Source organism: Pyricularia grisea (assembly GCF_004355905.1).
Source record: "Pyricularia grisea strain NI907 chromosome V map unlocalized Pyricularia_grisea_NI907_Scaffold_6, whole genome shotgun sequence".
NCBI classification, from domain to species: Eukaryota; Fungi; Ascomycota; class Sordariomycetes; order Magnaporthales; family Pyriculariaceae; genus Pyricularia; species Pyricularia grisea.
In genome coordinates, this window is record NW_022156719.1 from 3,389,522 (window position 1) to 3,414,547 (window position 25,026).

Here is a 25,026-nt window from a genome sequence, read left to right on the forward strand (position 1 = left end):
GAATCCTAAACCTAGATTTTTTTTTTTTCAAGAATCGCGAGCATCTAGAAGGTTAGTTTTATACTTTGGTTGGTATGTGAGATATATACACCCTTCCGTCGAACCTCTTTCAGAAAACTCAAGCCTTTTGTGTCTTTCTCTATGTCTTTTAACCAGAATTATAAGCCAAACATCCTATTCAAACTGCTGATATCATGCTTTTTAATGAATATGCCACCCGACGCAACCGAGCAAAAAAGAAAAAGAAAAAAAAATATTAATTATAAGTTCTTGACCTCCGTTTCAGGCTCCGCCGGCAGCATAACACCGCCCGACACCGAGCCCGACGCCCTTGTGTCGTCGTCAGTCACATCCTTGGCCTTGTTCTTGCCCTTTTGGGCACGCCTCGGCTTGGTGTTGCGGAAGTAGTCGTCGACCTGGTTTGTAAAGAGGCCTTCCTGTGCGCCATCGCCACCACCAACGGCGGCAGCGGCAGCACCATTTCCATCGCTGCCAGCTCCGCCACGCACCTCCTTCTCCGTCTTCATGGTCTGGTGTGCCTCCCACTCGCGCCTCAGGTCATCGACCTTGTCCTCGTAGTCCTCGACGGGGTTGTAAGGCTTTCCGACGCCCATCCAGCGCTCCCACTGGCTCAGGTGCTTGGGGTGGATGGCAACGCCGCGGTACTCGCTCGCACGGCCGTCGCGGATGTACTGCCAGCGGCGCTCCTGCTCCTTGAGATCCAGGCCAGTCGTGTCCGGGAGGAACAGCCAGGTGACCAGCATGCCAGCGAGACCGAACCAAGGCACCACGTAAAACTTGGTCTGCGTGTCGATGTAGTTGTACAGAACAGACGCGAGCAGGGCACCAGCCTTGCCGATGCAGGCACTGAAGCCGTGAGCAGACGCGCGCACCGAAGTAGGGAAAATCTCACCCGCCACGAGGAAGGTGACCGAGTTGGGTCCGAACTGGTTGAAGAAGGACGAGAGGAAGTACATGGCCTGATGAATGAGTCTTGTTAGCTCCGTGAAGAGTTGATTGACTGAGGAATACAGAGGGAGGAAACTAACCTGGAAAGACTTGATGTTGGGACCAGATGTGTAGAAGTGATACTGGAACGCCGGGATCACAAACATGATAAAGCACATCATGAATCCAATGAGCTGCATCTTTTTGCGGCCGTAAAGCCTGCTGTCAATGAGCAGAGAGGCGCAGTAGTAGCCCGCCAAAGAGATGACAACGTTGATGAGGTTCCATGTCCAAGTAGTCATCACACTCTTGGGGTTGGATGAGATGACCGAGATGAACTGGCCCTGGAAGAGTTTGTTGCCTGTGGTAAAGTGAAGAGGTCAGCAAGTTATAACAAAATGACAAGATACATGCCTCAATATCCTCTTCTGTACCCTGGGAAAAGACAACTCACCATAGAAAAACACATCGTTTGCAAACCAAGCTCCAGCAGCAGCAATCAAACGTCCACCAAAGTGCTGCACGGTGCTCTTCAGAGACGCAACGTCATAACCCGTAACACCTGCACGGCTCTTCGCCAACCTGAGTTCCCGGCCTGCATCCGGCATGCGCCAGATCCTGTAGTAGACGAGCCAGAGAGTTCCAATAGCGGGGAGGGCGAACGAGACGCGGAAGGTCCACTGGACATTGGTCTCGCTGTAAGGAGGGTCACCGCGGCCGGCATTGAAGATGAGCAGTAGGAGAATCAGGATGGCTTGGTTGAAGAACTGACCCCAGCCCTGCATCAGGAAGGCCATGGTAACCTTACGTCCACGATGCATGCGGTCCTGGCGGGTCGAGAGGCTGTCGGTGCGGACCGAATCCTCCATGGAGGAAGTTGCCGTGATTGGGTACTCGCCACCGACGCCGAAACCGTAGAAAAAGAGGGCCCAGCCGTACAAAATCACCCAACCCTCCAGGGTGACACCCCAACTGGCCGTCAGCATCAACAAGCCGATGAACATGATGCTGGCGTCCTGAATAAGACCCCATCTCCTGCCAACCCAGTCACCAATGATGCCGACACCGATCTGCCCAACCATGATTCCAATAACCTCGAGGTATGTGACGGCAGCAATCCAGTTGTTGCTGCAGGCTGTTCCGGTGCTGGACCAGCACTCGGGCCACGTGCTCTTGAAGAGCGGCTCGAGGTTGCCAATGCTGAACAACACATAACCCTCGAGACCCAGTCCGGCACCGGGGAGGACGGCGTTGCGCATGTACCAGCCCAGCGGAGACAAAGGATCCTTCTTCATCATGCTCCCAATGGATGAGAGCTCAGCCTTGGCCTCCTTGGCGTCGACATCCAGCACGAACTTGATGCGCTCCTTGAGAGGCAGATCGGCCCAGTAAACGCCCTTGTCGTTGTAGCTGTCATCGGGCAGAGTGAGGTAGCCCAAGATCGCGCGCTCAATGGCCAGCTCCTGTGCCGCGGGGTCGTCAGGCCATTGGGACCTCAGCTCTCCCTGGGACGGGCCGTGGGGTACCGGTATTATACCTGCAGGTGCATGCGATGCCGCCATCGAGGTTTTAGGAGACGAGGTAATGTGGCCATGGGCATGGATGTTGCCCTTCTCATTACTGCTGCTGCCGCTACTACTAGCGGCCGCAGAGCCCGAGCCCTGGTTGGGTGCGCTCATCCTGGGAGGCCGCTTCCGGCGGGTTCCCCCGTCGTGAAGTCTTGCTGTGAGACAGAAAGCGGATGCGCGAGGAGCTATCTCGCAGGCGGATGAGGTCTACAACAAAGGCGCAGTACGTGGCGAGTATGCCAGTTGTAGAGACCAGAGGATGGGCGATGACGTGAAAAAGAAAAGAGAAAAAAGTAATGATGGGAAAAGGATATATGTGATGAGGTAGTGATATGTATGTGCTTACTGCAAGCCACGCGCACACTGCGGCCCAAAAGCTAAATTGGATACTTAGCTATACCGGGCAAAGCCAAGAAATATGCCTGGTACCTTGCCAAAAAAAGAGGAAGAGGCAAGATTGGATGATGACGGGTAGACGACGGGACGAAGGGGAAGAGGAGGAGAAGGCCACCACCGTTTATACACAAGATTGTGTCGCGCCCCCCGTGGGTTGTTTCTGCAAAAGGGATGGACGACGGGAGAAACTTTATGCGATTGGGAAGGCAGATCCCAAACTTGGCACTTGCCCACATTTAGGGAATGGGGTAGTTTTTGTCATGCCTGGAAGCCTAGGGTAGCCGGTCGGCCCCATAGTATTCTTTTTTATTTTATTGATATTTTTGTTTTATTTTATTTTAATCCTTTTTGGCTTTCTTCCTCTTTGCTGTTCAGTCCCACATCAAATGGTGAAAGTAAGTCCCTCTTTCTTCGCTCCAACCAATTATGGCATCCCCTGGTGGGCCTTTTTTAGTGATCAGATATGCTCGCTTCGGATGACCGAAGCCCACAGCCGGGTATTATCTAGACTGGACTGGATCGAGTTTGCCTTCGGAAGTGTACAAGGGCTTTTTTTTTCTTTTTTTTTTTTTTCTCAGTCTCTCTTTTCTTTGTCAGACAGAGTAAAGTAGGTACCCTGGAGACACGGTAGGGTCCAGCACCGTGCTGATCACTTTAACTAAGGACACATAAAAAAATACCTAGCAAAATTTTTAGTCCAGGGTTGTGCGGTCGGGCGAACTGTGAGAATAGACTTAATCCGCGGCAATTGGTCGATTGCATTAAATATGGTACTATAATCAGTACCATATTCAGTACCTTGCCCAGTACCGTACTTACCGGTAGGTAGGTACCGAATCGCTGCCACTTACCCTTTCGCTCTTCATCATGCCTCACATATATAGGTACCTAGGTACATCTTGGTTTTGTTTACTACCTACCCCTCTCTGCGCCTTAGCCCTTAAAGACCTCAAGAGGCATACAAAACAGGAAACTGACCATGCCGCCAAGACGGCAATCGCCGCCGAGGTTAGAGAAGAAACGTTTGAGTGGAGGGAGTTTCGGTAATGCACCACAAAAAAAAAAAAGTCGCGTGCCTCGATTCCTCTTGCAGAATAAAAGCTTTCGAATAAGACGATGCCCAGACCCCCGCCGATGCTGCGAACGTGGTATAATAATACTTAACTGTTGGCTGCACAACGCAAGCATGGATCTTTCTGGTTCACGTTTGCCCGTTGTCAAAATAAAAAGAGACAACACAACGTGAAGTGGAAAACCCACCCACGTGGCCGATTGATAGGCTCCCAGAAGTCCCCTGGGGTAAGGAGGGCCCTGTAAATTTTTTCTCTCTTCGTCATTTTGCCATGGAGGCGAACTGGGGTTTTTATGGGGGTACGTAGTACCCATAAACCGCCGATCTTTTTCCTAGAACTTTTTTTTCTCTCGCATAGCCCTCTCGTTACTCGGCCATATTCCGTACAATCATGGACGGGAAGTGGCGTTTGCTTTTGCTCAGACTAGGTATGGTTTGGGACTTGATCCGAGCCGTTGCCAATTTTCTTGGACAAGCTTGACCCAGATTGCCAGGTGCTTGATCCGAATTAGCATCTCACAACACTTGGCACGTCTTGACAACACCTTTTGGCCAGACCGTCCAAAGCCCCCTTGAGGTGTTCTACGGGGAGCAATATCGGTGTGTTCGGCTGACGACAACGTCCCACTCGGAACGACCTCGTGTGTTCCCTGCCGTTACGTGTTTACGTCTTTTGTGATGTTGTTCGTCAAAGCATTTATTCGTGCAGGGATGAGGTGAAAATTCTATCTGTGGGCAGGCGGGTACCCACGGTTTGGGGATAAAACGAGGAGAAGTAAATTATTCCCCGCCTATCTGTTGAACGACCGACCTGTCTGCAAAGCTACCTACCTTAGGTACCTTCGGGAGGAAATTCCAGTCCGGTAAGGCACATTAGGCGCTTACCTTCCATTGTACAAGGTGCTTGAGTTCTAGAGAACTAGTCTTAGGTAGTCGACGTTCTTTCCAATCCGGCGGTCTGACTATTCTTTTCTTATTGAAACTACAATGCACGCACGCTCTGTAGGCCTTTTGTACTAACGGACAGGAACGACAGTAACAACTTTTGCGTTTGAAAACAAATCGGGCCATAAAAAAACTCGGAAAATAAATCAATCCCTGTTTTTTTTTTTTTTTTTTTTTTTTTTTTTTTTTTTTTTTTTTTTTTTTTTTTTTTTTTTTTGGAACTGTTTTTTCTTGTTCGAGAATTTTAAAAGATTCCAGTCAGTTATCTTATAGTGGAACACACACCAGTATCAAAATTACCAAGCAAAGGCCAAACTCGAAATGAAAATATATCGAAATGAAAGAAAGACAGATTGGACCACCGGCTTCGCTCCAAGATGGTATAGATTTTTTTTTTCTCTTTTCGAAAGCTCTTTCAAAGCCCGTAAAAATGTCGGTTATCGAGACTGAAACAAACGACTGTATGCGAAGAGAAGAAATACCATATCACCCAACGCCACAAGTGGCGAGGGCGAAACAGTAACACAGAAAAAATAGTCTTCATGTGCAGAAAGGCAAAAACCTCGAAAACCCCTCATTTTCAACTCAATTTTGTATCTTTCCCGCCATGTACAAATGAAATTGGTAATAGTAACATTCAAGAGTAGAGTGATCCATGGCTCGCTTCGTGTTTCGTAAAATAAAATACCTCCTTTTGACCCCAGCTCCCCAAGAGCCACCAGCCGGAAGAGGCGTAACATACGGGCAACGAAGAAGTACCAAGGAAATAAAAGCCAAAAAAAAAAAACAAAGGAGAGATAACAACAGCCGTCGAAACGCAATCAGTATGTACAGTCTCAATATGCCGTACCTTCAACGCCTCGCTCCAATTTGGAAAAAAAAAAATGAAAGCCTCATTCTGGTCCTTTAAAACGGATGACATGAACGAAAGAAGGTCAAGGGCAAGTTTGTTTACTCCCTGGCCAACTACGAAAGAAAAATAAAAGATAGTCGTTCATCTGGCCTGAGGTGACTGACCTTCTTAGATGAAGTTCGTGGGCTTCTGACCATCCTGTGCCGACTTGCCTGATGGTAGGTCGTTCGTACCATCATTTCCGCCATCGGCAATGAATTGGCTGCCACTAGCTGGTGGTGGTGTTTCGTCAACCCCAACGACTGTGGCGTTGTCCTCGGAAGATCCGCACTGGTCAGGTGTGTGTATGACGGTCGTGTCACCCACATCATCCTCCTCGTCATGCTGACCAAGCGGTGACTCGCGAAGCTCCGTCTCACCAGGACCGGCGGAATCGGGCGGAAAGACTACACTATCGTGGCTGTTGGCTCGCATCATTTCGATCCCAAGTTTGGAGGATGGCAAGACAGATTTGCTGCGGAAATGCTGTCGGCTCTGGCTATGGCTACTGCCAGAATGTACACTCCCACTGGTGGACGAACTGTTGCTACGGGAATCCAAGCTGCTCACTCCCAGCTCCTCGTCCTCATCGTCGGCCGAGTCGACTGAGCAGTCACTGCGCCTCTTCTCTATAGCTTCCCGCTTGGCCTTGAGCTTTTCCAGGGACCTCTGTTGAGTAAGAGTCTTGGGTGGTGCATCTATTGGCATCGGGGAGATTTTTGTGGGCTCGCTGGAACTGAGGACCTTTTCGTCCTGAGAAATGCCCAGCGCACCCTCTTCCCACTCGCCCGTTGCTGTTCGACTTATCACAACGGGAATATCATCCGTGGCCACAGACTCGGAATCGCCAAATAAACTAGAACTGATCGAATCCTCACGGCTTGATCCACGGAAACTGCTCCCTGTCCGTTGCGCAAATATCGAGGAGCCCGAGGTTGGGCTGTCTTCAAGCCGGCTGCTTTCTTGTCGCAAGCCAGAGGGGGCAGGGTGGCTAAGGGGCAGGGACAGAGAGCTGTATTGGCTCGATGAGGGTGGCTTCCATTGGCACAGATTCTTAAGGACTTCGGTCAGCTTGGATGAGCTGATGGGCTTGTCGATCAAAGAGTCAAAGTAGTGAGGTGCCTGAAGTTCCTTGAGGTATGCTGTGATAGCCACGATTGGTGTGTGAGAATTGGAATTCTTTGTCTCGCGAATCATCCTGGCGACATCGGCACCGTTAATTTGGGGCAGTCTAAACTCCATAAAGATAATATCAAACTTGATATCACTCATGGAATATCGCACAGCCTCTGAACCGTTTGATGCCGAGATCGTACGGCAACGGAGCTTCTCGAGGAGCTTCTCCATGATCATGCGTGAAACTGGATGGTCCTCACATATGAGCACGTCGAGGGGTCGGAATACCGGACCGGTGCTTTCCAAGTTGATTTGAGACATTCGTCTTGAACTCTGACGGCGCCTCTGTACTCGCAACAAGGCATTGGCCTTGTCACCTTCATTGTCGGAGGACGATGGAGACATGTCAAAAACTTGACTTCGGCGATTGCGATGGTGAACCAAAAGGTCTGATGCTACCGGGCTGCCATCCTGGGAACCGACAGTCAAGGATCGCGAGCGAGTGGTTGAAGATCCGCTGCCCTGACGAGGCGTTGCCAGGATCTTTTGGGGAGACAAGGGCAATGGGGAGGGTATGGGCCGTCCCTTGACTGGAGAAGCTGCCACCGTAGCAGCCTTTTGAAGACTCGGGGGTACACGGGGCACTTCGAAGAAGCTTCCTGGTTGCAAGCTGCTCGAGGAAGGTTGTGAAAAGCTGGAAGAATTGCTAGATGCTTTTCGCCGTCCTTCGCCTCCTTGACTAGCGACAAAGGAGACCAGTAGAGGTGAAGAGGGCTGTGATGGCCTACTTGGGGAAGCGTTATGGCCTATTCCTGATGGCGACTGTGGTCTCTGAGAGGCCTTTGCATTAGAAAGGGACCTCTGAACAGGCATCGACAAGACAGGACTGCCTTCCATGCTGGCACTCGGGCCACCGGGAGATGTAACCACGCTGAGACCACCTGGGCTTATGGACGCTGGCTTATTCTGAGCGGCCAAGGCTTCAGCCCGCAGCTTCTGAATAACGTCCTTGTTCGCTTTGTCTAAAACTGGGAGATTCTTGAAGGAAAAATTGCCAAAGTCATCCGTAGCGACTGGCTCGCTCAGTCTCCGGCTCTTCAAGTCTCGAACGTGTGGCGGGATGTGCAAAGGCATCAATCCTCGTTTCATCGAGTTGAACTGGGAGCGCACGCGCGAGAGGGCATCGTGTGGACGGTCAGCATAGTCCGAGACTGGCGCCGAAGGAGGAGAAGTTTGATCTTCCATCTCTTCCGCAAAAGACTGAAGTGTGGCGCCCCGAGCATCAAAATACTCGGTATCCTCGGGATTTTCGAGCTGTGGGACGAACTGAGCTTCATCTTGAAGTAACGTATCCCAATTCATGCCCTCAAACCAGGGATGGCTGCGAATCTCCTCACCACCAGAGGGGTACTTCTCATCCTTGTTAGATCCCAGTCGCTCGGGAGGATTCATGCACAGAAGTTTGTTGAGTAGGTCTTTGGCCTCTGCAGATACCTCGTCTTCCATTTCTTCTGGCCACTGAATTCGTCGGGCCAAAATGTTCTCGAACACCAATTCGGGTTCTGGAGCATGGAATGGGGGTATTCCGTAGAGGAACTCAAACATTATACACCCAACAGACCACCAATCACTGGTTTCATCTTGAGGTTCACCCTTGATGGTCTCGGGGGCAAGATAATCCGGCGTACCAACGAATCTTCTGTTCTTGTCTTCAGGATCAAACAATGCCCAGTTAGGAGGAGGCATGTTTGATGGTGGCGTGCCCTTTCCAGCCTCGATGCTCGCGCTTCCGTGGGCACCTATTGGATGATGAAGAGAGCCGGGATCTGGCGAGCCACTACCTTCACCTTCACTCCCATCCGCCGGGGGAGGAGACTGCACAGCCTGTGGTGGTACTGTCGCGGAAGTTGCGTCGTGGAGAGAGAAGTTGCTCAGCATGTTTGCCAAGCCTTCGCTTCCCCCACTGTCGCTCCGATGACCAGAGAATCGCCTTGAATCACGCTTCGAAGATCCCAGGCTAAAGTAGGACGGCTGTGTCAGATTGCCCTCGTTGGGGTTTATGTGGGGTGTGTTGCCTGGCGAATGGCCTGGCGCCTGCAGATCAAGTGATGTGGATCGGGAGGATGCGATCGAGGCCGAGCGAGCAAAGGGTCCCTGCTTCAGCAGATCTGGAGCCGGGTCTGTTGTTCCGCTATTCAACGCACGCTTTTGTCGGCCAATCAAACCCATCCGAGAGAGTCCAAAGTCAGTGAGCTTCAAGTGACCCTTTTGGTCGATGAGAAGATTGTCAGGCTTCAGATCTCTGTGTACAATTCCTCGACTGTGAAGGTGCTCCACGCCGAGGATGACCTCGCCCAAATATTTCTTGACCCAGTCTTCAGGAAGGCCTCCAAGAATCTTTATCAGTGATGCACAGTCACCGCCGTTGAGGTACTCCATGACGAGGTATAAATAATCCTTGCTCGAAAACGTCCAGTACAGTTTGGCGACGAACTCGCTTTCACCTTGCCACATCATGATGGCTCGCTCGGCTTTGACGTTGGTGACTTGGTTCTTGGCAACCATGTCTGCCTTTTTCAGGACCTTGATGGCAAAATATTCTCCAGTAGACTTCTTTTTGGAAAGGTATACGCTACCAAAGGCGCCCTTGCTGATGGGTTTGATGACCTCAAAGTCTTTGATTGAGGGGGGAACAGCGCGGGCAAGCGGAGGTGGGTTGGTAGCACTTAGTCGAGGCGAAGGTGGAGGTCTGAAACCATGCTCGCCATTGGCGAACGACATCGCAGCCGACGATTGCCTACGGTGATGATGGTGATGATGAGACAACGAAGGAGATGTAAATTCGCTGCCTGGAAGCATCGGAGAGGATTCGGGCGACATCAGCGCATCGGAAGGAAAAGCCAACCCACGCGGTTTATGGATGCGGAGTGGAGACGATGGTTGGGTGCCCCGTGAGGGCGATTCTTGTCGGCGAGGAGACACGGCACCTGGCAAGATGAGACTGCGCCGATGGTGTTGTCTCGAGCTGGCCTGTTTCCGGAGATCGCCAAACTCGGATATTGGCGATTCGGTCCGCGGTGGTTGCCTGGACGTAACAGAGGATGACCGCATGCTGCCATCACTGTCACCTGGATCGCTTTCGAATAGCAGGGAACCGCGACGGGAGTCACGAGTGTGGCCGGAGACACTCAGTGTGCCGCGATGTGACCTCGGGGTTGGGCACTCCCTAGGGCTGCTCGACCTAGTCGAAGTGATCGCGGCGGACATGCGTCGTCGGTCGGGATCATCGCTGATGTTGGCGTTTTGTAAGGCCAAGGCAAGTGACGTCGTGGCGGCATCGACGCCTACAGTTTCGATAATCTCATCCGGAGCAGGCGCCTGAAACATCTCTTCCTCATCCTCTGTGGAATCACTGAGCCGACCAGCAGCGATCTTAGCAGCTTTCCTCATTGCCTCCTCGATGCATGCTTCCACGGTAACTGCGAACTCGATGCGGATGCGCTCAGCATATTCGATGATCCTCCTGTGTCGAAGTACGGCCTCTACCTTTGCCTTTACAACATTCTCTGTGTCGGCGCACAACATAGCAAGTCCTTGTTCCTGCTCCAACGTGTTGGTGCTAGGAGACTGCCACTGCATCACCTGCGATATCCGTGACTCGGACTGAGGAGACTGCGTGCGGAACTCGCCCGGGTTTGTGGACGATGCTTCTTTGATGGCCGGCGGGCTAATTTCCAAAGCGGTATCGCAAAGATCCAGTATTAGTTCGACAATTCGAGCTTGGGGCCTGCGAACGGCAAAAGAACGGCCTCTAACGTGTCCTGGTCGTTCACGGGATGACCTGTCATTGCTTGGGGCTGGGGAAGAAGCTCCAGATGATGAAGTAGTCGAGGGAGGTGGTCCAATTGGAAACCCCTTGTACTCTGCTAGTGGTAGTGGTGACTGATCCCCACTTAATGAGCGACTCTTCCGTACTTCGAGTGCGTCAAGTACTTTGACGATGGCATGGCGGTGCTCTGTCAAGCTCTCCTGAGCCATCTGAACATCCATTTCGGCGCGGTGCTCCTGTAAACACAAATCCGTATGCTTTTCGAACCACCAAGGAGGGATTTGTCGTTCACAAATGCGGCAGAGAACTGGAAGTGGTGGTGCATGGTTTGCAGGGTCGTCCAGGCCTGTCTCGGCTAGTTGCGTGAGATAGCTGGCCAGAACTTCGGCGCCCGAGCCCAAAGACTCGACAATGACGTCGGGAAGGTCTATCTTGATCTCTCGTGGACCAATTGAGGGCCTAACCATCCACATTGTCTGTAGATTGACAAACCATGGAAGCAGTCAGTTATCCGCGGAAGTTCAGGCGTTCAGAAAGAAGAATGGGCAAACAACTTACATGGCTTTCTCCACCCGACGAGGTATCATAGACCATAATTCCCTGTGCCTCGAGCTCCAAAGTCTCACGCTCAGGCTGAGCATCACCATCCCTAGCTGCGTCCAGCGACGCTAGGCGTGAGAGGGGGCCAAGGTTTACGACAAACCTGATGAACTGACTTTTTGAGTCATCTTTCTGCATGGACTCGACAATCTCGGCAAAGACGGTCTTGTTGTCGCTAACAATCAGGTCGGAGATGGCAACTCCCTGAACAGACTCGGGTAGAGTACCAATCACATCAACCCAGGACGGGCTGACCCAACGAATTTTGCCGTCGAGGTTTAGGTCCATGATTACATTCAGCGTCTGCTCCGCAGCCTCACGCAATTCCTCTCGCTCTTCGCGAATGTCTTCACTGAGAGACCTCCGCATCATTCCTGCGCTGTCGGCCCGTAAAGAAGACACGGCAGGCGGTGCCAGGCTATTTGGCGTTTTCGGGACCTCATTTTGCACACCCAAGCCAGGGGCACGTGGCGTGCTATCTGTCGGGCCGGACAGGGCCGGTATGGGCGACGCGGGAGGACGGTCCATGTCGACGTCGTCAATCGTATCTGGTAGAAGCAGAGCCCCGTAGGATTCGGTGTAGGTACAATAGCATCTGATGTCTGGTGGTGCGCCCCGCCTGCTGCCTCTCGTGTCGAGATGCTCGCGATGCGTATGCGTTATTCGATCGTGTCCAGAACCAAGGAGAGATGTTGTCGAATGGCAATGAGTTGACAATCGATAGCAAAAGTCAGTGTCTTCTCATGAAGATCAATTTATGTCGAGGTCGAGGCTCTCAAGCAGCGAGCTGAGAGCCGGAGCGGTCCGGCGGGAGCCAGAGCCTAGAAACCCGAAAGAGCCCGAGACATCATAGGAAATCGACGGCGGTCTCCTATGCGTCTTTGGTCGAAAAAAGGCAGCGCAGAGATGTAGGGTTCGGTCAACGACTCTCTCATCGAAGAGTAGCTGACCAGACACCCAAAGGGCGGTCGTGTCTTGGTGTGAGTCGAAGCTGAGGTCTGGTGGGTTTGGTGAGGCGGATGGAGTTCAGTCACCCAAGAGGACGGCCCTTGCCTTTGACAAAGTTTGGGTTGGCAGGAACAGTGGCAGCAGGAACAAAAACGCAACGACAACGCCAGCAACGAAAGGATTGTCGACAGATCAGACGGGTTGTTGAAGCCTCTGAGGGGTCGTCGGCAGGAAGCCTGAGAGCTCGGGGCAGGCTCAGGGATGGCTTGTCGTGATTCGTGATCGGATCAATGTTGTTGTGGTTTCGCGAGTGGACGGTATGCCCACTTTCACGTCTCGCCCAGCGCAGGTGCACAGCAAGCCAAACTTCATGGTGCGGTCTCGCGAAAGGTGGGTGAAAGTTTACTGTGGGACTTTTGAGCTGCTCCGTGCGACATTGATGCTTTTCGATACATGACAATCAATCGATACTGTACAGTGCAGTAAGCTAATGCGGCAGAGTGGAGAAATTTGCCGCCCCGCTTTGACTTTGACCTTTATCCAATCATGAAAGGCCGGACAAATATGTCTAGCAGCCGACCTTATGGATCACCCACTATGCTTGCCCACTGCCAATGGAACCAGGATCAACTCAGATTTGGGTCGCCTGGCGCTGGGCATCATCAGCAAACCCATATTGCCCATGAACAAGGCACAGTCAATCAGTTAGTCAGTCATTCAAGAGGGGCTTGCAACCCTGCATCACTGGATTGGTACGCTCCTGATTCCGGCAATGCAGGTAGGGAATGGATAGGTTGTTGCCAGATAAACCTGTCTCCTGGGGGCATGGACCAGAGAGAACACGGGAAAAAAAAAAAAAAAAAAAAAAAAAAAAAAAAAAGCACACGGACATGAAGCAGAAATAATGCAAAAGTGCAAAATAATCGCTCCAACCATTGAAACATTGAAACCTACCTCGGTACCCCAACCAAATAGGAACGTCAAGGAGCTGTCCTAGGCTGCGCGGGCACGTGAGACCAAATATTGGAGGCCTTGCGCAGAGGATGATACTTGCACGNGTGTTTTTTTTTTTTTTTTTTTTTTTTTTTTTTGTTTTTTTGTTTGTTGTCTCGACTGATAAACACGCCTTAGGCGCACTTCGATTCGCCGGCAGAGTTCCGTTGCCGTGACTAGGGTCGTCTCGCTTTGTCAGGATGTATAGAATTCCTAAACTATAACTAACCTGGAGATAACCAGACGAAAAGAAAACAACCATCAAAAAGGATAAAAAATAAGAACAAAAAATAGAAAAATACAAAATAAGAAAAAAATGTAGACAGTTCATGTTCAAACGACGCAAGCGAATTTGGCCGCTAAGCGCCGCTAGTGTCTTCTATGGCCGCCCTACTTGGCACCGGCAGAACTGATGTGCAAATCGGCATAGGAGATAGTACCGGCAAACCGGGGCGCCATGTTTGAAGCGTTAGACTCCTGGAGCGATCGAAGAATCGAAACGACTCCCACTATAATCCGTAGAACAATGTACAGTAGTAAAAGCCTCTCAATGTGCCCCGTGAAACGCCACCATCGACCATAGTATCTCTCCGTTCGCCGGGCTTAAGGGCGGCAATAAAACAAGTTCATAATTTTCCTACTGCTACTCGACGCATGCTATCGTCCCAAATCGGCATATTTACCAATGGCAAGGTTGTGTAAAAAAAGACTGGCCCCTTATTGTTATTACCATATCACATCGGATATTATCATTTCCCACACATCCAAGAACTGACTTGATCCAAGCATGTTGGCGGAAATATGCTACGCGGGGGCGCAAGGGGTATACCTGGGTTTTTTTGTACTAATCAACAAGCCCAGTTGTCGCTGCCCCCGCAACTGCAACCGTCCCTTACGCAGAGTTCGTCGTTCTCTTTCCAGCAGGTGACCTCAGGTTCAGTGCCTAGACCCGAACAGCTGCCACCACAAGAGTCAGTCATGGAGGCTTGACCTGCATCAAGCTGCATCCCGTCTGCAGCACTACCCAATAGATGTGTTTGCCAACTCTTCCGTTGTCGGGCTTGCTCTACGTACATCAGTCGATGGAACCCCAAAAAAGCCCCTAGTCAACAATAGTAGCGAGTGAGAAATGAAGGAAGATGCAGAAATGACATACCAACCATTGGCTCATCACATAAAACACGGATGACATCGCTGACAGCTAGACGGGCAGAGTTTGTGTCTTAATATGGATTTCGACCCCTCTTTTTTTTTCTCCCTTTCTTTCAAAGCAGCCGCCACACCCCTTGGGAGGAAAGGACGGGCCAAATGGACGGTAGCGTTAAAAAGGGGGGTTTATCCAATTGAATTTGCCATCCAGTCTAGGATGGTCATGACAAGAAACAGGTCAAGAACTTGTGTTCTAGTCTAGACTAGACCTAGAGTAGTAATTTTGTCATGAAATAGGTATGTTCTTTACGCTTCAATTTGCAAACTCAAACATACTTCGTAGAACTACTTAACTTAGTCACCGCAAATAATGCTACCAGAATCTCGACAGGGTCGTTTGCTTGAACGATTTACCATCTAATGAGTTTGGTCATGCTCTCTACCGGATTTATATATTTCGCTGAGTAAGATAACAGTACCACATCTACCCAAGTTGATGCTGTGGTGTTGGTCGACTTGGTGGATCCTTGCAACTACCGTAGATCAACGAATGTGACCCAAGGCCACAGTAATGGGAATGAGTATTTTGCGCCATTGCTATCATTGCACAGCAAACATGACAAGACCAAACAGAGAAAGGATAATCCAGCGGCAGACCATTAGATCGAGATCTCCGTTACAATCGCTTAGGCCAGTGCTCGTTAGCATTCCTCGCATACAGGCCGTGGTTGGAGTGGTGTGGTGAGTAGAGCTCCAATCAACATCGGCGGCAGCCCGCGCAAAAAAAAAAAAAAAAAAAAAAAAAAAAAAAAAAAAAAACAATAACACGGTAGTAGTATTTTACTAGGTAGGAATTTCCAAGCCCCATTGATCGCCTGTCGTTTCGCATATACTCCTCGGTGGCGATTTTGTTCGGTTCGGCTATACCGAAAAGGTATAAGTAAACTTCTCCAATACTCCAATGATTTCAAGATACGATATGCCTTAGTAAAAATATTTTATGGATTATGCCAGGAATCGTTCAACCTGGCCAACCAAGGGACTGTAGCAATGCGCTTTGAATGAATTTATTTAGCTGGGTTTACAGTCGCAAAGTAGGTAGGTATGCGTTTGTTGAGAAAAAAAAAAAGAAAAAAAAAAAAACGGCGATCAGCAAGAAACGCAAATCAAGAGTTCTGCAGACGTGGTTCAGGACGGAAACAAATGCCCCCCGCCTAGTATGTCTCTTCTTGATATGGAGTTACAGAAATAAACACCAATTTTTACTCAAGCAGTGCTTCTGGAACCATTCGAAAGCAGACTAGGTTTGTTACTGAAAGTCAGACCTACAATACGGGATAATGATGCAACTATGAAGCGCATTTCGCCAGCTGCAAGCCAAGCTCTATTTCCCCCCTGTACATCCCGCATTTGATACAGAAAGTTACGACATTATGCGCATGACCACTTTTCAGAGTATAAAAGTAAGTAAATGCAATCTGTGGTTGCTCCAAGCTGCCCATGTATATAGTAGATGCCCAAGAAAAGCACCTCTCAATGCGTGACATATCTGCCTGCACCGTTTCGTCAAAGCCGAAACGAAAATAGATACGACACAAAGACCTGGAGAAGAAAAGAAAAAAAAAGCACTCGTGATAAGACGAAACGTCGAGGATGGGGTCGCACCGCTGTTGTACCCTGCCGGAAGTCGAGCTCGCTTGGCCTCACCGGTGTTATATATATACATTTTGGGGGGAGGGGCCTACTTGGCTGTCGCAAAGCTGACTTGGTAAGCCATTGGATTTTCCTGGGAAACTCCGGATAGAAAACTCCCTCACACCGCTTTCTATAACTTGGTTCTTGCTGCATAATGCATCGTGCAGCTGTGAACAACCGGTGCATGCATGTAAGCGGTGCTATGGTTTGCTTTCGCCTGCCGGCTTGTGGAAAGCCGAGATCAGCCGGGTTTGGTCCATGATGATAACCACATGATGAATGGGCTGATGGAACATACGAAAAAGACGCCGGCGAAATCCGCACATGGTGACACAAGCACAAACACAATCATGCCGGAGGCCGAACCCGTTACCAGCAACAGGCTTTTGTTGCGTGGGCCGCACAAACGACAACATACACGATCGGAAGACGGAGAAAAAGACCCGAAACATATCATTTCATTGCGTCAGGTGTAAACCGCCCTTGGCTCCCGATTTCCTCCCCATATAGCCCTGGAGCAACTATACCACTCACACTTTTGCACCGTCCACAGCCTTACTTTCCTCGTCCTTCTCCTCCTCGGCCCACCTCTGCCGCAACCCCTCCAGCCACTCCCCCTTGTCCACCCAGCGCTGCTCCAGCCAGCGCGCCAGGTCCGCGTCGCTCTGCGGCAGCTCCTCGATGGGGAAGCGGCGCACGTGCACGTGGAAGCGGAAGCCGTGGGGGCCGGGGGCCGACAGGCCCGGGACGCTCAGCGTGTCCCAAAAGACGGGCGCCACCATCCAGGAGCCGTCCTTCTGGTACGCAATGGCGAGGTCATAGACGGCCTTGACGTGCGACGCGTGCCGGAGGTGCTGGACCGTGGCGATGAAGCCCTTTGTACGCGGGTAGAGCAGGTGCTTGGGCTGCGGCTTGCCGTTGGTCGCGCACCACTGCTTTGACTCTTCGTACTTTTTGGGCGTGAAGCGCGTGGCTTCTGAGAAGGATACGAGCCCTTTTTTGGTTATGCATGTTAGTTACTTGCACTAGCAATTCCTTGAGAGTTTGTTTTCGCTCTCTTTTGTATTTCCTCCCACTTCCCGTTTTCCCTGCTCAGGTTCATCCGGTTTCCACCCCTGCTCGTATGCAATACGGGTAGGCGGTCTTCTCCTTAATGGATAGTCCGACAAAAAGTAGCACTTACAAGTTGGCCACCTCCGATTCACAATTCCTTCAAAAACCCTATTGAGCTCATCCCTGTCCCGGAGCCAATTCCTCGTTACCATGGGCATCCCAAGTGCCCACAAACCCCAACCCAGAAAAGGCACAGCCCGCAGCTGGATCTTGGCAAAGTAGCGACAGCGACCGAGCATTCCGGCGCGCACTGCGACCGCCTGGACCATGTAAAAGTCGTTCCAGCTCACGTGGTTGGCCACGATGACGGCGCTCTCGCCGTTGGCCGGCAGAGGGTCGCCCGATATGGTGACGCGCGCGCCGTTGACGTCCTCGAAGATCCATTGGATCCAGCGCCAGACCGTCCATGCGAGCGCCGACGAGAGGTCATAGGTGAAATTGGGGAACAGCGACTTGATGGGCAGCAGGGCCGAGACGGAAATGTCGATCAGAAGCAGCCAGACAACCCAGGGGAAGATGATGATGGCGCCGCGGACATGGGTGAACCAAGTCCCGCTCCCCTTGCGCGCCATGATGTGATGGATGTTGGTGGTAACTTTTGAGTGAAGTGCTTTTGCGTTTGTGTGTGGGGTGGGTTTTGTTGGGGGTTGGGGGTCTGGATCTCTCAATCGAGATTATGCAGCTGAAGCTTTGGCGATAGCTTGGCGCAGGGTTTGGATCTCAGACTCGAACAGGAAAGCAAGGGGAAAGAAACCAGAACAAAAAGAAGCGATTACTGACAAGGACACAAGGGCTGGGAGGAAGGCTGCCACCACGATAATAACGGATGCACAAGTTGGGTTTCAGGAGGGGAGATCATTTGTCATGGTCTGTGCAACATTTTTTTATTTTTTTTTAAAGTCGAACCGTTCCATCTTTTATGCGTGTGCGGTGAGACGAACCATGATCAGCCCGCTGTCGCCGACCAGCAGGCTAGATGGTTGAGGGGCTAGCTAGTTCACCAGCCTTATTCAGACCAGTTGTCGGTCGAGTAACTGCTCGAACTTGGAAAAAAACTACATGGTGAATTGGCCATAGTTGAAGTGATGACTTCATTTCATTTCGTACCTAATCTTTGGCAATAGAAATGGGGCTCGAACCCTGACTGCAAGAAATCACAAGCGACGACCCGTCTCAAATTGTGGGCGATGCAACTCAGTATCGATCGAATATGGAAGTCGGTCATCGGGTTGATGTTTGGAAGCGAAGTCCGCAGGCCGCGTGCCACTAGGCTCAAAAAAAAGTGTCACGGGGGCTGACTGACCATGGGAGAGATGGAGTAAAAAGCCGATGTAACGACAACAAGAAGAAAAAAGAGAAAAAGAAAAAGAAAACAGATGCAAAAAAAGAAAAAATAACACTGCGCTACGGAGTACACCATCTTATTTGCATTATCCCAGGTCGTATATTTTATAGAAAACTGTATATTAACGGAGTAACAGCAAAAGCTTTGTAACAGTCCATCCAGGCCAGGCCCAGAATAAGTGACGCTAGCCACCCAAGATCACTGAAGGTCCAGATTTCACAGCCTGCTTGGCATGGAGGAAATCCCATATTTGAAAACACGCGCCCAGCACTTGGACTTCGTCTAATGCAAAGAATTATTGCAAAGATGAGAAAGAGATATTGATGCCATCTAATGTCCTAGCTACAATTGTGTCCTGAGGTTATGAGGATGAATTCAGACAAGAGAAGCTCGTCTCATTTATCTGATCCCCTGTTATTCTGCAGGCTGCTATTCTGCAGGGCAAAAATAAACTTTCCTCAACAACAGATTATCAGTCGCTTTTGAGTAATACTGACTACTCCGTATGCATGTTATAGCTACAATGTGCTTGGTATTGCATCTACTTCACCGGTCTGTTTAATGCTTATTTATCTAGTACCTACCTACCTAACCTTGTCTAAGACCACGAGCCTTCAGCTGTTTGACGATGATGCCATCAATCCCTAAAGTAACTGCAGTAGCTTGCTGCCCCACTGTGAGGCTCTGATGTTGACCTGGGGCTACTTCGTACCTGCCTGGCAATAAATTCGGAGACTTTTTAATCCAGACTTATGTTTCCCTGGCGCGCCACTAGAAGCCTAATGCACGAGAGTTAGCTGTTCAAGTCAAGGGTACTTCCGCAGCCTTACCCTCAAGCTCAATTTAACATTTTCATCCTGGATTGAATGTACGCGCATTCCTTGAGGCTGGTGCTGACTGACTGAGGTCGTTTGATGGAAGCTCGCGCAAAAGTAACACGAAGCTTGGCTCGGCTCGTTCGGCTGCCCCACCAGAAAAGTGTCTTGGCGTCAGCCAGTGACGATTTAGAGTCGAGATTCTCAATTAGCCCGTCAATCTTTTCCCATTTATTCTCGCCTCGATTCTTAGTCTAGATGGTGATGATGCGGGAACTTTGGGAAATTTTGTGTACGACTGGAGCAGAGTGTGGCACATGCACGTTCCCTCCCCCTAAACACCCTGGAACCGGTTTCATATTTTTCACCAATTGGAGACACCACCGATCCGATCCGTGTTTGTTTTGTGTTGAGCTGTTGACGAGAAATAATAAGAAGAATAATACATTGAAGACCACAATCTGGCGCCTTTACTTGGCATGCCCTGCTCGAACTCGGGTGAGCCCCACGCCGTCATAGGTTAAAGCTGATCCCCCTCCCCGCATAACGCACCAGAAAGTCGATACAAGCCGGACAGACCCTGAAAAGGCGGCCACCAGTGGTTATTTGTGATCGTCGAATCCACTAGCCGTACTACACCTCAAACTCATGCCACCCCATCTTTTGTCTCCCGGGCCTTAACTTTCTTTCTATACTCTCGGACGATCAAGCATGTGGCGCGTCGGTTTTATAGCAGCCCATTAATACCTTTTCCCTGCATCTTGGACCCAGTGTCGACTTTTTGGGTGTACCGGTTTCTTCAGATCACTTCGCAGCAATCTTACAAATCACCACACTGACCCAACCCTCTTCTCATTCACGAACCATTTATCTCTTTGCTTACCATCAAACTTCTGAACGCTGAAACGGGTTGATTTTGGCTGCTCCAGCCTGCCATTTAGGCGGCGGCGGCGGCTGCTCAACGCGGCACCGTCCCTACGTCCTGTCCATCTCACTTTACCAATAACCTATATAATTAGTGTAGTGTATGTCTTCCTTCTCCATTCCTAGACTACTCTTCCACACGACCACCGATATCGATCAAAGTGCTTCCCTTCCATGGCATCAACTAGATACGACTTTGGTTTTGCACAGCGTCTATTACGCCCATCATACCAACATTGTCATCAAACGACTGACTTATGCTCTTTATAGCGGCGTATCCCTCGCCATCAATGCAGAGCTTTGAAGGAAGTGGTGGTAGTGATGGCGGGCAGGACAAGAGCCCCTTGAGCTCCATGCAGTTCCTCAAGGCTCTTACTGACAAAAGAACAAAATGTGGGCTTTGTTCAATCCTATGCTTGTGTTCGGAGCCTATGTTATTCTGACATGACAGCACAGCCGATGCTCCTGCACCAAAACGTCGAGGCCCAAAGCCAGATAGCAAGCCTGCCCTAACAAGGCGTCAAGAACTCAATAGACAGGCCCAGCGGTAGGTATGATATTTGCCTGCTATTTTGACATATTAAGCTAATCACGCACTCGGGGACCTGGCCTCAGAACCCACCGAGAGAGGAAAGAATTATACATCAAGGCTCTCGAGGACGAGGTGTTGCGTTTGAAGGAAACTTACAGCAACGTATCTCAAGCGAAAGACAATCTTTCAAACGAGAACCGGCAGCTCAAGCAACTACTAGCACAGCATGGCATTTCATTTGGTGGCACCATAGGGTTTGCAAGCGGCCTGATGGATGACGGCAGCATCGAATATGCATCTTCGAGCGCGACTGGGAGTGGCTATGGCGGAGGACCAGCCTCATCCCACACAAGTGCCTTCACGCCCCCGCCACTTTCTGCCCATACAGCAAACAGTCAACGGTATAGCCGGACTCCTACAGGACACGAAAGTCTATCGCCACATTCTGGCGGCTACCACCAGCAGCCAAACGCTCAGCTTTACCCAAGACATGCTGCACAGCCATCGAACAATGCGGGAGTGGACTATGAGCAGGCAGGGATAGACTTTGTCTTAGCGTACGAGAACCCCCACGAGAAAAGTCCATCATCTTGAAAGCAAAGCCCACAAGAAAGTTCTCACGTGCTGCCTTGCTATGGCCACTTGGTAAACTTTCTTCGATCGACAAGTTCGCGATCGGTTCTTGGCCGCTCGAGTGGCGTGTAGGCAGCGCCCAAACACGTACGCACAAATACACACATCGACACTACGCGAAGCCGTGGGGTGTAAGAGAGTGTTGTTTCCATCTCCATAACAACACAGCTGGAAATCGTCATGCAGAGAATAAACCTGGGGGTTTGGATTATGGGTACCAATGACATAGATTGCTGACTTGATGCCGAAAGAAAAAACCCCACGTGGAAACTGCAGTCTTGAGAAGCCATGTATGGATCACCTGCCCTGGCTGCTAGAACGCGGTACCGAGACAGGAGGTGAAGCTTGTGGCCATGCTCTGATGGCATCGTGTCCGCCCGAGCCATTTCCCGAGCTGACTTCTGACATACCTTTTGGTTACTCGAACGTCAAAAACGGAGAGATCGACTCGGGCCAGCGGACATGGGAGCTGTCCAAGGGCGACCTGAACACGTTGCTGAATTTGAGCAAACGGCTCAACCTGGACGGAGAAATTACGCCTGTTATGGCCTGGGGAATGGTTCTTGCTCATCCTCGTCTCGGAGAGATGAGTCCCAAGGACTTTAAGAAGCTGACTGAAGAGCTATGTAGCAAGGTTCGCTGCTATGGGTAAGTTGAACCTCGAAGTATTCTACCGGCTGGGTCTTGATTGAAGGATTCGAAACACTGCTATAGGCCTTGACTGACGTATTGCTAGCTTTGGCGCGGTGATGGAGGAGTTTGAGGCTCGCGACGCATTAGAGAATGTTTTCTCGACCAAGCCCGATGCTTGTCACCAATCATACGGCAGAGAATACGTTAGTAGACGCTGATTTGAGTGACTTCGGGGGCTCTCATGTAGCTTCTGCACATATTTGTCTTTTCTTCAATATCAAGAATAAGTCATGGCGATATGATATTTGATAGCTCTTGAGTCGTTTGTCCAGTATATCAAGTGTACCATTGTTAGTAAGAAACGGGCTGGGGCTTATGAGATTATCTAATAGTTAGATGGGAATATGTAGTTTACTTGTCTACCTGCCTAACTAAGGTAGTTAGCTCGAGGCACCAGGTCCCTGAATCAAATCACGGATGGTGACCATCAGGGTAGCATGTGAAACGTCACGTGATACAATATCATCCAACTCCAAAGAGTCCTGATTGCCCCGCGACCTGACCCACACACCCCACTAACTGCGATTTTTGAAGCACACAGGCAGAATTGCTCCAGTGAGGGTAGTGAACGGCAGCCGACTTGATCTGGATCTGCCCCCGACGACCGCCAACGGTTGATAGTGACAGGTTGGACCAGTATCTTCACCTTCAAACAGTCTTCTCTCTTTAGACAACTTCTACAAGCCAGCAGGTTCACTTCGAATTTTTTTCTCACAATGTCTCAGTCACTGGCGGACATTATCGCCGCCCTGCCTGATGGCGATGGCTGGGGCCCGGCGGTCACCAGTGAACTCACTTTGAACGGCGTTCCGTATGCGCCGTTCTCCAAGGGCGACAAGCTGGGACGTATGGCGGACTGGACCGACGGCAAGGACAGGGACGGCCGTGGTGGCAGGCAACAGTACAACAGGAACTTCCGTGGTGAGCAGCTCCCTGAAGATGCCCGATTCGACTCGCGACATGCGCCCGCCCAATATAGCAAGTAGCTCCACTAACCATATCTCAAACTTTCCCCCGGTGCAGACCAGCAGGTTTACGGTGCCGGCACAGCCTCGCTCTTCTCTGCCCCCCAGGCCGAGGACGAGTCGACATTCTCCGTCGTCAGCAACGTACGCGACAGCACCAAGACAAGATTCGGCCGTGGTGCCGTCTTCACACGCGGCGGCAGGGGCCAACGTGGCGCACGTGGCACAGAGCGTGGAGGCCGGGCACAGTTGTCCCGGGGACGCGGTGGACAGTACGGAGGTGGCTACGACAGGGGTGGAAGGTCCGCTGCTGGCGGAAGGGGAGGCCGCAGGTTCGGTTGGAAGGACTACGACAAGCCGGCGCGCAACCGGGACGCCTCGATCAACATCAAGGCCGATTGGTCGTTGCTCGAGGAGATCGACTTCAACCGTCTCGGCAAGCTCAACCTGGACGCCGACGAGGGCGAGGACGTTGACTCGTACGGATTTGTTCACTACTACGACCGTTCATACGACAAGCCTGCCGTCAAGTCGGCTGAGCGCAAGCTCAACCCCATCGACCGTGCCGCCTACAACGTTACCACCTCGTTGGATCCCGTCATCCAGGAGCTGGCCGAAAAGGATGAGGCTACAATCTTTGCTACCGACAACATTCTGTCAACGCTCATGTGCGCACCGAGGTCCGTTTACCCCTGGGATATTGTTATCGTCAAGCAGGGCAGCAAGGTATACTTTGACAAGCGCGACAACGCCGCACTGGACATGGTCACCGTCAACGAGAACGCCGTTGATGCACCCCTGGAGGCCTCGGAGGGTAGCAAAGACAGCATCAACCAGCCTTCAGCCCTGGCCGAGGAGGCTACCTACATCAACCACAACTTTGTCAACCAGGTTGTCATTGAGAATGAGAGCCAAAAGGTCGAGATGGAGCACGAGAACCCATTCTATAACGCAGCCGAGGAGACGGAGCCACCGGCATCCAAGGCCTACAAGTACAGGAAGTTCGACCTTTCCACCAACGACGAGGAACCAGTCTACCTGGTCGTACGCACAGAGCTGGACGCTGTGCAAAAGAACTCAAACAACGGCGAGGACCAGTTCCTGACTGTGCGCGCGCTCAACGAGTTCGACAACAAGGCTCAGGGATCTGGTGGTGCGCTCGACTGGAGGAGCAAGCTCGTCAGCCAGCGTGGTGCCGTTGTTGCGACCGAGATGAAGAACAACAGCTGCAAGCTGGCCAAGTGGACCGTCCAGAGTATTCTGGCCAAGGCGGACGTCCTCAAGCTTGGGTAAGTTCCATATTTTTATTCGGCCGAGTGCAAATGGTAAATGGACAATCTTGAACTAACATGTGTCACTTTCTTAGTTTCGTCTCGAGGGCAAACCCCAAGTCCAACGACAAGCACGTCATCCTGGGTGTCATTGGCTGGAAGCCCAAGGACTTTGCCAACCAGATGAACCTTCACCTTTCCAACGGTTGGGGTATCGTCCGTACGATTGCTGACATGTGTCTGAAGCGCGAGGACGGTAAGTACGTCCTTGTCAAGGACCCCAACAAGACTATCCTGCGCTTGTATGAGGTACCTGCGGGTGGACTCGACGAGGAGGATGACAATGGCGAGATGGGTCAGGAGGAGGACGACGAGGAGTAGATGGATTTGTTGATTGCAAATGGAGTCAGGTCTAGGGGGTAACAAAAGTAATGACTTCTGATAGACGCTTGATATGAACTGCACCGGTTGATGATCTTGACGTAGGATGTGCTTGATGGTGCTTGTATCTACAGTTCAAAAGGGTTCAGATTTGCATGGTACAGTGCTAAGTACGCGCTTTGAACAGAATACACTGTGTATAT

General features: G+C 50.9%; 5 protein-coding genes across 5 annotated transcripts; 2 read left to right on the plus strand and 3 right to left on the minus strand.

The window, feature by feature from the left end:
- Positions 1-74: 74 nt before the first annotated feature.
- PgNI_08998 (uncharacterized protein) lies at positions 75-2,750 on the minus strand. Its single transcript, XM_031128988.1, has 3 exons — positions 1,403-2,750; positions 1,050-1,309; positions 75-980 (listed from the first exon to the last, which is right to left on the minus strand). Exons 1-3 carry the CDS (start codon positions 2,625-2,627, stop codon positions 261-263), a joined length of 2,205 nt encoding a protein of 734 aa, XP_030978636.1. The 5' UTR covers positions 2,628-2,750; the 3' UTR covers positions 75-260.
- A 2,404-nt stretch (positions 2,751-5,154) lies between these two features.
- On the minus strand, positions 5,155-12,648 carry PgNI_08999 (uncharacterized protein). Its single transcript, XM_031128989.1, has 2 exons — positions 11,325-12,648; positions 5,155-11,242 (listed from the first exon to the last, which is right to left on the minus strand). The coding sequence occupies exons 1-2, from the start codon at positions 11,892-11,894 to the stop codon at positions 5,951-5,953; spliced, it is 5,862 nt and encodes a 1,953-aa protein (XP_030978635.1). The 5' UTR covers positions 11,895-12,648; the 3' UTR covers positions 5,155-5,950.
- Positions 12,649-16,555: 3,907 nt separating this feature from the next.
- Positions 16,556-18,686, minus strand: PgNI_09000 (uncharacterized protein). Its single transcript, XM_031128990.1, has 2 exons — positions 17,335-18,686; positions 16,556-17,145 (listed from the first exon to the last, which is right to left on the minus strand). The coding sequence occupies exons 1-2, from the start codon at positions 17,834-17,836 to the stop codon at positions 16,682-16,684; spliced, it is 966 nt and encodes a 321-aa protein (XP_030978742.1). The 5' UTR covers positions 17,837-18,686; the 3' UTR covers positions 16,556-16,681.
- Positions 18,687-19,736: 1,050 nt separating this feature from the next.
- On the plus strand, positions 19,737-22,571 carry PgNI_09001 (uncharacterized protein). The gene is made up of 5 exons (XM_031128991.1): positions 19,737-20,449; positions 20,619-20,741; positions 20,805-20,895; positions 20,964-22,161; positions 22,250-22,571. The coding sequence occupies exons 2-4, from the start codon at positions 20,639-20,641 to the stop codon at positions 21,472-21,474; spliced, it is 705 nt and encodes a 234-aa protein (XP_030979194.1). The 5' UTR covers positions 19,737-20,449; positions 20,619-20,638; the 3' UTR covers positions 21,475-22,161; positions 22,250-22,571.
- Positions 22,572-22,742: 171 nt separating this feature from the next.
- PgNI_09002 (uncharacterized protein) lies at positions 22,743-25,023 on the plus strand. Its single transcript, XM_031128992.1, has 3 exons — positions 22,743-23,127; positions 23,230-24,460; positions 24,538-25,023. Exons 1-3 carry the CDS (start codon positions 22,923-22,925, stop codon positions 24,821-24,823), a joined length of 1,722 nt encoding a protein of 573 aa, XP_030979195.1. The 5' UTR covers positions 22,743-22,922; the 3' UTR covers positions 24,824-25,023.
- Positions 25,024-25,026: the final 3 nt, after the last annotated feature.